The following is an 11,470-nucleotide window of genomic DNA, read 5'->3' as shown; positions in this document are numbered from 1 at the left end:
AAGTTTTGTTTTGTTTTGTTTTCGAGGTAGGGTTTCACACTAGTCTAGGCTGATCTGGAGTTCGCTATGTAGTCTCAGGGTGGCCTCGACCTCACAGCGATCCTCCTACCTCTGCCTCCCAAGTGCTGGGATTAAAGGCGTGCGCCACCACGCCTGGCTTCTTTTTTTTAATAGTGCTAAGGACAAAACCCAGGCCTCATGCATGTTAGGCAAGTGCTCTACAATTGAACTACACCACTTACCCCTATATTACCTTATTTAAATTAATAATAATCTCCATGTATATGTATACATGCATGTTAATGTGTGTTGGTGCACATGTGTGTAGGGTGTGTGTGTACACAGGTGTGGGTGTGGGTGTGTAGGCCAGAAGTTAATGTTGGGAATGCCCTAGGGCCTTAATTGCACTCTACCTTATTTATTGAGCCACGGTCTTACTGAACCCAGAACTCATTGATTCAACTAGACTAGCTAGTCATTTTGCACCTGGGACCCTTCTATCTTTACCTCTTGGCTCTGGGATTACAGAAGCACACAGCCACACCCAGCAGTTTATGTGGGTGCTGGACATACAGATTTAGGCCCTCCTTTTGTTTTTTGGGTTTTTTTTTTTTGGTTTTTTTTTTTTTTGGTTTTCCGAGGTGAGTCTCACTGTAGCTCAGGCTGACCTGGAAACCTGGAATTCACTCAGGGTGGCCTTGAACTCATGGCGATCCTCCTACCTCTGCCTCCCAAGTGCTGGGATTAAAGGTGTTCACCACCCTGCTTGGCTCCCTTTTTATTTTTTGAAGGGCAGGCAAGTTTTATTGAAAGTGAAAGGAGGACTGGAGGGATGGTTTAGCAGTTAAGGCATTGCCTGCAAAGCCAAAGGACCCAGGTTCAACTCCCCAGGACCCATGTAAGCCAGATGCACATGGAAGCACATGCATCTGGAGTTCGTTTGCAGTGGCTGGAGGCCCTAGTGACCATTCTCTCTCTCCCTACCTATTTCTGTATCTTTCTCAAATAAACAAATAAAAATAAAAATATTTTTTAAAAAAGAAAGTGAAAGGAAAGGAAAGCTCTTTGTGATGAAGAGGAGTCCCTAAAAAAATGGGTGGCCAGACACAAGGTCTTTTATACAGTCCTGGCTGGCCTGAGACTCACTATGCAGACCAGGATGCTTTTGAATTTGCAGGGAGAGCCTCTAGCTTCTGCTTCCTGGTTACTGGATTACAAGTGCACACCTTCATGCCTGGCCAGATTTGTACAAATGTTTACCAGGCACAGTGACACACACTTGTAGTCCCAGTTACTTGGGAGGCAGGAAAATCACTGGAGCCTAGGAGTTCCTGGTCAGGTTGGGCAATATAGTGAGACCTCATTTGAAAAATTAAGTTAAAAAGTTCTGTGCAAGCTGGGTGTGGAGATGTATGCCTTTAATCCCAGCACTTGGTAAGAAGAGGTAGGAGGATTGCCATGAGTTCGAGGCCACTCTGAGACTACATAGTGAATTCCAGGTCAGCCTGGGTTAGAGCGAGGCTCTACCTTGAAAAATAAAACAAAAAAGTTCCGTGCAGTTCCATGGGGCATACCTTCAAGCTGTCCTGGGATGAACAGATAGGAGGATTCAGGTTCATCGTGAGAGTCATACGTGTCAAGAGGAATTTCCACCAGACAGTAGAATCACTGTCTTGTTCTTGAAGTGATTCATTATAACAAGTTTCTGTACAGCTCATGTGCTAGTAAGAACGATTTAAAGGAAGGGCGTAAGCAAGCCAAGGCATGCCCTCTGTGAGGTGGGAAGACTGGAAATTCCATTGTAGGCATCAGAATCCAAGGAAGGCTGAATTTGCCTTCTGTGTAAAAGTAGCCATAAACTTCCATTTAGAATCAGTGTGCAATTGCTGTAGGGAATCTGGGGGGCCATCTAGTTCCTCTGTTTCCACAAGAGGAAGCTCAGGAGACAAGGAGTTGCATAGCTACTTAGTGATACAGGTAGAACCAGTAGTCAGCTTTCTCTTTCTTCTCCTGTTGTTATTGTTCTTCTCTTCTAATTTGATTCAGGACTTTTTGTTTGTTTGTTTGTTTTTGGTTTTTTGAGGTAGGGTCTTGCTCTAGTGCAGGCTAACCTGGAATTAACTATGTAGTTTCCAGTTGGCCTTAAACTCACAGTGATCCTCCTACCCCTGCTTCCCAGGTGCTGTGATTAACTGTGTGCACTTGCAGCACACCAGGCCTTTAAAAAAAAAAAACAACTTTTTGTTTGTGTGTTTTTGTTTTGTTTTGTTTTTGAGGTAGGATCTCACTGTAGTCCAGGCTGACCTGGAATTCACTATGTAGTCTCAGGGTGGCCTTGAACTCATGGCAATCCTTCTACCTCTGCCTCCTAAGTGCTGGATTAAAGGAATGCGCCACTATGCCCAGTTGTTTTTTGTTTTTACTTTTTATTATAAATATTTTTATTTATTTATTTGCAAAACGACAGAGAGAAAGTATGGGAGCAATAGGGCCTTTTGCAGCTGCAAATGAACTCCAGATACATGCACCACTTTGTGCATCTGGCTTTATATGGGCACTGGGGAATCAAACCCAAGGCTGTTAGGCTTTGCAAGCAACCACTTTAACTGTTGAGTCCATCTCTCCAGCCCCAAGACTAATTTTTTTTCCATGGTAGGTCTCTAGCTGAGGCTGACCAGGAATTCACTATGTAGTCTCAGGGTGGCCTTGAACTCACAGTGATCCTCCTACATACTGGTATTAAAGGCTTATGCCACCATACTTAGCCCTAATTTACTTTTTTCCCTAGAAGAGAATGAGGGAGAGAATGGGTGTGCCAGGGGCTCCAGCCATTGCAAATGAACTTCAGACATATACGCCACCTAATACATCTGGCTTCACGTGGGTACTGGGGAATCAAATTTTGGTTCTTTGGCTTTACAGGCAAGCACATTAACCTCTAAGTCATCTCTCCAGCCCTTTTAGATTTATTTATTTACACTTGTGTGTGTGTATGGATGTGACAGGAAAATTTGCTTATACAAATGAATACCAGACACATGCATTTTTTTTTAATTTTATTTATTTATTTATTTGAGAGCGACAGACACAGAGAGAAAGACAGATAGAGGGAGAGAGAGAATGGGCGCGCCAGGGCTTCCAGCCTCTGCAAACGAACTCCAGACGCGTGCGCCCCCTTGTGCATCTGGCTAACGTGGGACCTGGGGAACCGAGCCTCGAACCGGGGTCCTTAGGCTTCACAGGCAAGTGCTTAACCGCTAAGCCATCTCTCCAGCCCAGACACATGCATTTTTTAAATGATGGATTATTGAATTTATTTAGAGAGAAATCATAATTTGTGAGGTTTATTTAGGGTAAATTGGTATCTAGGAAAAGACGGGGAAAGCTCTATACACACGTGGGAGATCGAACATAGATGCCCTTTCAAATAACAGACCAGAGAGGATTAAGAAATGGTGAAAGACTCAAATCAAAGATAACTCTATGGGGCTGGAGAGATGGCTTAGCACTTAAGGCTAAGGACCCAGGTTTGATTCCCCAGTACTCACATAAGCCAGATGCACAAGGGGCACATGCACCTGGAATTCGCTTGTAGTGGCTAAACGCCCTGGCATGCCCATTCTCTCTAAAATAAAGAAATAGATAAAATTTTTAATCTTGGGCTGGAGAGATGACTTAGCAGTTAAGCACTGGCCTATGAAGCCTAAGGACCCCGGTTTGAGGCTCAATTCTCCAGGACCCACGTAAGCCAGATGCATAAGGTGGTACATGCATCTGGAGTTCATTTGCAGTGGCTGAAGGCCCTGGCACACCTATTCTCTTTCTCTCTCTCTCTCTCTGCCTATTTCTCTCTCTGTCTGTCACTCTCAAAGAAATAAAAATAAACAAAAAAAAATTTTAATCTTTTTGTTTCTTTCTCTCTTTCTTTCTTTCTTTTCTTTTTCTTTTTCTTTTTTTTTTTTTGGTTTTCCAGGTAGGGTCTCACTCTAGCCCAGGCCAACCTGGGATTCACTATGGAGTCTCAGGGTGGCCTTGAACTCATGGTGATCCTCCTACCTCGGCCTCCCAAGTGCTAGGATTAAAGGCGTGTACCACCTCGCCCGGCTTTGTTTCTTTTAATGAGAGAGAGAGGGTAGGAGGGAGGAAGAGGGAGAGAATGGGCTCACCAGGGCCTCCAGCCACTGCACTCAAACTCCAGACACATGTGCCACCTTGTGCATATATACATGACTTTATACGTGCGTCATCTTATGTGTCTGGCTTATGTGGGATCTGAGGAGTCGAACATGGGTCCTTAGGCTTCACAGGCAAGTGCCTTAACCGCTAAGCCATCTCCCCAGCCCTAAATTTAAATTTAAAAAAAGATAGCTGCGGGCTGGAGAGATGGCATAGCGGTTAAGCGCTTGCCTGTGAAGCCTAAGGACCCCGGTTCGAGGCTCGGTTCCCCAGGTCCCACGTTAGCCAGATGCACAAGGGGGCGCACGCGTCTGGAGTTCGTTTGCAGAGGCTGGAAGCCCTGGCGCGCCCATTCTCTCTCTCTCTCCCTCTACCTGTCTTTCTCTCTGTGTCTGTCGCTCTCAAATAAATAAATAAAATAAAAAAATTAAAAAAAAAGATAGCTGGGCATGGTGGCACATGCCTTTATCTTAGCATTTGGGAGGCAGAGATAGGAGGATTGCCATGAGTTTGAGGCCACCCTGAGACTACATAGTGAATCTGAGGTCAGCCTGGGCTACAGTGAGATCCTACTTGGAAAAACCAAAACAAAGCAAAGGTAACTCTAACATATAATCAAAGTGAGACAGTAGCTCCAAAGCACAACACAGATAGAAGGCAGGAAGAAAAATACCCAAGCCAAAGTAGCTCCTCCCCACTTCCCCAGTATGGACCAGCTAGGGTGAAACTAGCTAGGCTGGGAAGGAGGGACAGTTCAGGCCAGGTTACAGAGCAAAAGGAAGAGAAGAGAGTTGGTGAGAGATCAGGGAGAAGAGAGAAAGCCCCTTTTTCTGTGTCTGGCTTTATGTAAGGTCCTGGGGAATTGAACATGGGCCTGCAGACTTTGCAAGCAATTGCTTTTAACTGCTGAGCCATCTCCTTAGGTCAATCTTGAACTCAGGATTCTTTTGCCTTGACCTCCTAAGTGCTTAGATCATAGGCATGCACCACCAGGCCTAACTTTATTATTCAAAAATTTATGTAGCTGGGCGTGGTGGTGCACACCTTTAATCCCAGCACTCGGGAGGCAGAGGTAGGAGGATCACCGTGAGTTCGAGGCCACCCTGAGACTCCATAGTGAATTCCAGGTCAGCCTGGGCTAGAGTGAGACCCTATCTTGAAAAACAAAAAACAAAACAAAACAAAAAAAATTATCACTGGGGCATGGGCTTAGTGGCTAAAGGATTGCAAAGCCTGAAAGCCCATGTTTAATTCTCTAGTACCTGCATAAAGCCAGAGGCAAAAAGTGGCTTAAGCATCTGGAAATTTTTGTTTTATTTATTTATTTAGGAGTGACAGACAGAGAGAGAGAGGGGCAGAGAGATAGATAGATAGATAGATAGATAGATAGAGAATGGGTGCACCAGGGCCTTCAGCTGCCGCAAGCAAACTCCAGATGCATGTGTCACCTTGTACATCTGGCTTAAATGGGTACTGGAGAATGGAGCTTCAAACCCAGGTCCTTAGGCTTCACAAGCAAGCACTTAACTTCTAAGCCATCTCTCTCTTCACCCTTGTTTTGTTTTTTGAGGTAGGGGTTCATTTTAGCTGACTTGGAATTCACTATGTAGTCTCAGGCTGGCCTCAAACTCACAGTGATGATCCTCCTACCTCTGCCTTCCACGTGCTGAGATTTAAAGGTGTGAGCCATAATGCCTGGCTTGCATCTGGAGTTTGTTTGCAGGGCCAAAAGGGCCCTGGAATCCCCATACTGTCTGTCTCTATTTCTCTCCTTCTCTCTTTCTCAACAATAAAAAAATAAATTAAAAAAAACTATAAGATTCTAAAACTTAGGAAAAAGAATCTTTTACAGATGCTAGCTCAGTTCATCAAGGCCCCTTACCATTACTTCATGGATGTTGTGTTAGTTACCTTTGTATCACCGTGACCAAAAAGCTACCAAACAGCAACAACTTCAACATAAGTTTGAGGCCAGCGTGGGCTACATGATGAGACCTTATCTCAACAATCTAAGGGGAAAGCTGGGTGTGGTGGCGCATGCCTTTAATCCTAGCACTCAGGAGGCAGAGGTAGGAGGATTGCCATGAGTTCGAGGCCACCCCGAGACTACATAGTGAATTCCAGGTCAGCCTGGGCTAGAGTGAGACCCAACCTCAAAAAACAAAACAAAACAAAACTCTGAGGGGATAGAGGAGAAAGAGGGCACAGATTTGGAAATCAATGACAGATTAAAATTCATGTTCTGTTCTTATTAGATGGGTGGATGGGCATTCCCAGCCTCTCTAAAGCTTCACTTTCCTCATGTTGTGTTTTGTTTTTATGTATGTTCGAGGTAGCGTCTCACTCTAGCTCAGGCTGACCTGGAATTCACTATGTAGTCTCAGCGTGGCTTCAAACTCATGGCGATCCCCCTACCTCTGGCACCACCACACACCCAGCTTTAAATAAAGTATTTTAAGAAGATGTGTTTAGGGAGCTGGGAAGATGGCTCAGTGGATAAGTGCAGCTCTGAGTATCTGATCCCTAGACTATATGTAAAAGCTGGAAGCTAAGATAGAAGTTGTGGTGGGCAGAACCCCAGTGTTGACTACAGAGAGAAAGAAAGTGTGGGCTGGACAGATGGCTTAGTGGTTAAGGCATTTGCCTACAACGTCAAAGGATCCCTGGTTTGACTCTCCAGGACCCACATAGCCCAGATGTACAAGGGGGCACATGCATCTAGAGTTCGTTTGCAGTGGCTGGAGACCCTGGAGTGCCCATTTTCTCTCCTTCTCCCTCCTCTTTCTTTCTCTTAAGTAAATAAAATAAAATAAGAAAGTGGAACAGAAGAATTTCCTGGGAGGTTGCAGAAGGAGCAGTGAACTGTCATGAGAGACTGCCTTAAAATGGGGTGGAAAGCAAAGACTGACCTGAAAGTTGCCCTTTGACCTCTACATGTGCACCATGGCATGCACATGCCTGCCCACATATACATCACATACAATAAATGAATAAGTGGTAATATATTAAAAGGACAGAGCATGCCGAGCGTGGTGGTGCATGCCTTTAATCCCAGCACACGGGAGGCAGAGGTAGGAGGATTGCTGTGAGTTTGAGGCCACCCTGAGACTACATAGTGAATTCCAGGTCAGCTAGAGTGAGACCCTACCTCAAAAAAACAAAACAAACAACAATAAAAAAAAAAACCCAAACCACAGAGCATGGCTTTCAGTGCCTTAAAAACTCTAATGTAGGTGTCACCGTTACCTTCATCTTCCTCATCATCTTCACAAAATAACCTTTATTCCTAAAGGAGTCTAAAATGAGGTCATCTGCAACCTAGTTTATTGTGAAGGGTATATAAATCTCAGCTAATGAATTTTGACATGCAACTAATAGAACAAACATCCACTTTCTATTTTTCTTGTTTTTGATTTTTTAAAGCAGAGTCTCTTTTTGGAAGTCCAGGCTGACCTGGAACTTGCTCTGTAGTCTAGGCTGGCCTTGAACTCACAGTCATCCTTCTACCTCTGCCTCCCGAGTCCTGGGATTCAAGTGTGTACCACCATCCCCAGCCTAAATGTTCAATTTCTAGCTCAAAGTAAAACAACATAATTTAGAAATCTTTTGCACAGCAAAAATTCCTAGGATCAAAATATTAAATAGTAGAAATATTCTGTAGGTTTACAACAAATTACTTAACAAAAAATGGGAAATGCTAACTTCCTATAAGGCAAAGTTCAATATCCTCTTAGATTCTAAGTCTAATTTTACAAAAAAAAACCAAAAACCAAAAGACAAAGAAATGAAGATTTGAACATATCACATAGCCAAGCATGGTGGTACATGCCTATAATTCCAGTACTTGGGAAGCAGAGAGGCAGGAAGAGAATTTGAAGCCAACTGGGGCTGCATAGAAAGATTCTGTTAAACTGGGTGTGGTGATTCACGCCTTTAATCCCAGCACTCGGGAGGCAGAGGTAGGAGGATCATCCTGATTTCAGGCCACCCTGAGATCACACAGTGAATTCCAGGTCAGCCTGAGATAGAGGGACACCCTACCTGGAAAAACAAAAAACAAAACAAACAAACAAAAAAATTCAAGCTGGGCATGGTGGCACACACCTTTAATCCTAGCACTTGGGAGGCAGAGGTAGGAGTATTGCCATGAGTTTGAGGCCACCCTTGAGACTACATAGTGAATTCTAGGTCAGCCTGGACTAAAGACCCTACCGTGAAAAACAAAAAACAAAACAAACAAACAAAAAAATTGTATCCCTTCATACTCATTCTGCATGATCTGGATATAGTACAGCAAACTCTTAGAGATGTGACCCCCCAAAAAAGAGATGTGACCTTAAATTTAACTTTTAAAAAAGCCTGGAGGTCAATAAAATTTAAACTGTTTAACAAAAAAAGAAAGAAAGAAAGGCTAGGGAGATGGTTTTGGAGTTAATGGTGCTTACTTGTAAAGTCTGCTGGCCAGGGTTCAATTTCCCAGCCAATCCAGTAAAGCCCAGCGGGTATTTGTTTGCAGCAGCAAGAGACGCTGGTATGCATACACACACACATGTACACACACACACGTACAAATAAGCAGAAGAAATCATACATATGCTACTACTGCATGCTGAAATATGTTTCTGGAAAGTCTTACTGTTTGTTTAGCCCAGTACATTATTACTGCCGTTGCTAATTTGTTAATTACACAAGCCATGCAAATAATACTGAATTAATTCTCCAAAGCTAAGTGCTTAATCAGTGTGTATGCACACAGTCTTTGGAAGGAATGTCCCCCGTACTTTACTGTATTCACAAATGACACTCTGCTTGCCTAAACTTATCCTTTCCATTTAGAAAATTTTGTGGGTTCCTGTCTGCCCAGGGGATTTTTATTACTTGTTTATGCAAACAGCAGGTTGCATAAGAGCCTTACTAGCCTTTTTTTTTTTTTTTGAAATGATTTCGTAGTTTCCTGGTAACCATTCAGTCATCTATTTCAACACCCTGACATGACATAAAGCTGAGCCCGAAGCACACATTCACCACACAGACAATCACTTCTCTCCGTGAGCACTGGTGAGGCGCGGCGCTCTGGAGCGGGCTAACCAGATCCACTCATGTACAAGCAGGACCATTTTCTGGAGATAAACAAGAAAAACTGCTGTGTGTTCCGAGACGACTTCATTGCCAAAGTACTGCCACCAGTGTTGGGGCTAGAATTTGTGTTTGGGCTCCTGGGCAATGGCCTGGCCCTGTGGATTTTCTGTTTCCATCTCAAGTCGTGGAAATCCAGCCGGATTTTCCTGTTCAACTTGGCCGTGGCTGACTTTCTCCTGATCATCTGTCTGCCATTCCTGACGGACAACTATGTGCAAAAGTGGGACTGGAGGTTTGGAGACATCCCCTGCCGGCTGATGCTATTCATGTTGGCCATGAACCGCCAAGGCAGCATCATCTTCCTCACAGTGGTGGCTGTGGACAGGTACTTCCGGGTGGTCCATCCCCATCACTCTCTGAACAAGATCTCCAACCGGAAGGCGACCATCATCTCTTGCCTCTTGTGGGGTGTCACCATCGGTCTGACAGTTCACCTCTTATACAGGAAGATGCTGACTCGGAACGGCAATGCCAACTTGTGCAGCAGCTTTAGCATTTGTAACACCTTCAGGTGGCACGATGCCATGTTTCTGCTCGAGTTCTTCTTGCCCCTGAGTATCATCCTGTTCTGCTCGGCCAGAATCATCTGGAGCTTGCGACAGAGACAAATGGACAGGCAGGTCAAGATCAAGAGAGCCATCAACTTCATAATGGTGGTGGCCATTGTGTTCATCATCTGTTTCCTGCCCAGCGTGGCGGTGCGGATACGCATCTTCTGGCTGCTGTACACGTCTGGCACGCAGAACTGTGAAATCTACCGCTCGGTTGACCTGGCCTTTTTTATCACCCTCAGCTTCACCTACATGAACAGCATGCTGGACCCTGTGGTATACTATTTCTCCAGTCCCTCCTTCCCCAACTTCTTCTCCACATTAATCAACAGGTGCCTGAAGATGAAGACAGCAGAATCAGATAACCGGAGCACAAGTATGGAGCTCACAGGGGACCCCAATACTACCCGAAGTGTTCCAGATGCACTAATGGCTGAACCCCAGTGAGCCATGGAGTCCCTCTTATCTGGCTCCAACTTCTCCTTAAACAACTGTACAAAGAAGGGAGATTGGCACCGAGAACTGAGATCTCTGCACAAACAACTTGGCTATGGCATTGAGTAACATTATCAGAACTGACCTGCAGTTTCTTAGAATTTGTGGATTCAGAGAATCAGATTTAGAGAAACAGCATGGTGGAGTGGGCAGCTGGATTGCAAGGTGTGACCACAGAAGTCTGGGGGAATGGAGAGTAAACTTCTAAGAATCTGCAATGCCTCACTCTATGAAGTCTGTGGAGTTGAAGATGGGCAAAGTGTCCTGCAGCCTTGGAGCAGCCGAGCTACCCATGGGAACCTGTGACTTGCTGGCATCCTTCCTTGCCCTACCCCAGACTTGGAAGGTCCTGCAGCGCCTGGTGTGCTACCTAACTTGTCTGTGGTTCCCAGTGGGGATAAGGAGAGCCAAGTCATCATTAAGCAAGCCAGTTGGTCACCTGGGGCTTGTGGGACCAATTCAGTTCTCAGCCAAGCTTTAGCAGAAATGGACGAGGCGAGATGGATAAACTGGTTGTTTTCTGAGTTTCCCATGGTGGTAAGAAGGGGAATAGCCCCAAGAGAGACCAAGCTGAACACTGTTACAGAGGGAAAGGAAATGGCACTGGGGTTGCAGCCAATGACAAGTCCGTTCCTCCCTTTCACTCATTTGGGAGATGAGCAGTTGAGAGGAAGAAACTGCTTCCCATTTCTGTTTGCTTTTATTATTAAAAGGGATTTACATGTGCTGTTGCCCAGTGGTTAAAGGAGGAAGATTCCTCCTGGTATATTTACTTGTGTTTCTGTACTTATAATAAATCTACCATTTCAATAAATTTTGATAGGAGATGAAGTCTAGTATTGCATATGTCTGGGTTATGGGTCACAGAAATAGATGACTTCTGTTTTTTTTTTTTTTTTTAGAAATGGACTTCTTACTTAAGTGGAGACCTCTATGGGTTATTAACTATGTCCTGGTAGAAAAATAGCACATACTGCAAAATGAAAGAATGCTGAGTTCTGTCATGAGAGAGCTAAGTGAAAACTACATGCAGATTGTGATAGGAAAGGACTGGGAATAAATAAAAGCAATCCCCCCACCCCGAAACTCCATGATCAATTAAAAACAAT

At 44.5% G+C, this 11,470-nt stretch overlaps 1 protein-coding gene across 1 annotated transcript; it reads left to right on the top strand.

The window, feature by feature from the left end:
* Nucleotides 1–9,275: 9,275 nt before the first annotated feature.
* On the top strand, nucleotides 9,276–10,369 carry Hcar2 (hydroxycarboxylic acid receptor 2). Its single transcript, XM_004673240.3, has one exon. It carries the CDS (start codon nucleotides 9,276–9,278, stop codon nucleotides 10,311–10,313), a length of 1,038 nt encoding a protein of 345 aa, XP_004673297.3. The 3' UTR covers nucleotides 10,314–10,369.
* Nucleotides 10,370–11,470: the final 1,101 nt, after the last annotated feature.

Source organism: Jaculus jaculus, chromosome 13 (genome assembly GCF_020740685.1).
Source record: "Jaculus jaculus isolate mJacJac1 chromosome 13, mJacJac1.mat.Y.cur, whole genome shotgun sequence".
In the NCBI taxonomy this organism is placed as follows: Eukaryota; Metazoa; Chordata; class Mammalia; order Rodentia; family Dipodidae; genus Jaculus; species Jaculus jaculus.
Note: the sequence above shows the minus strand (reverse complement) of the source record. Positions and strands in the feature narration are given on the sequence as shown.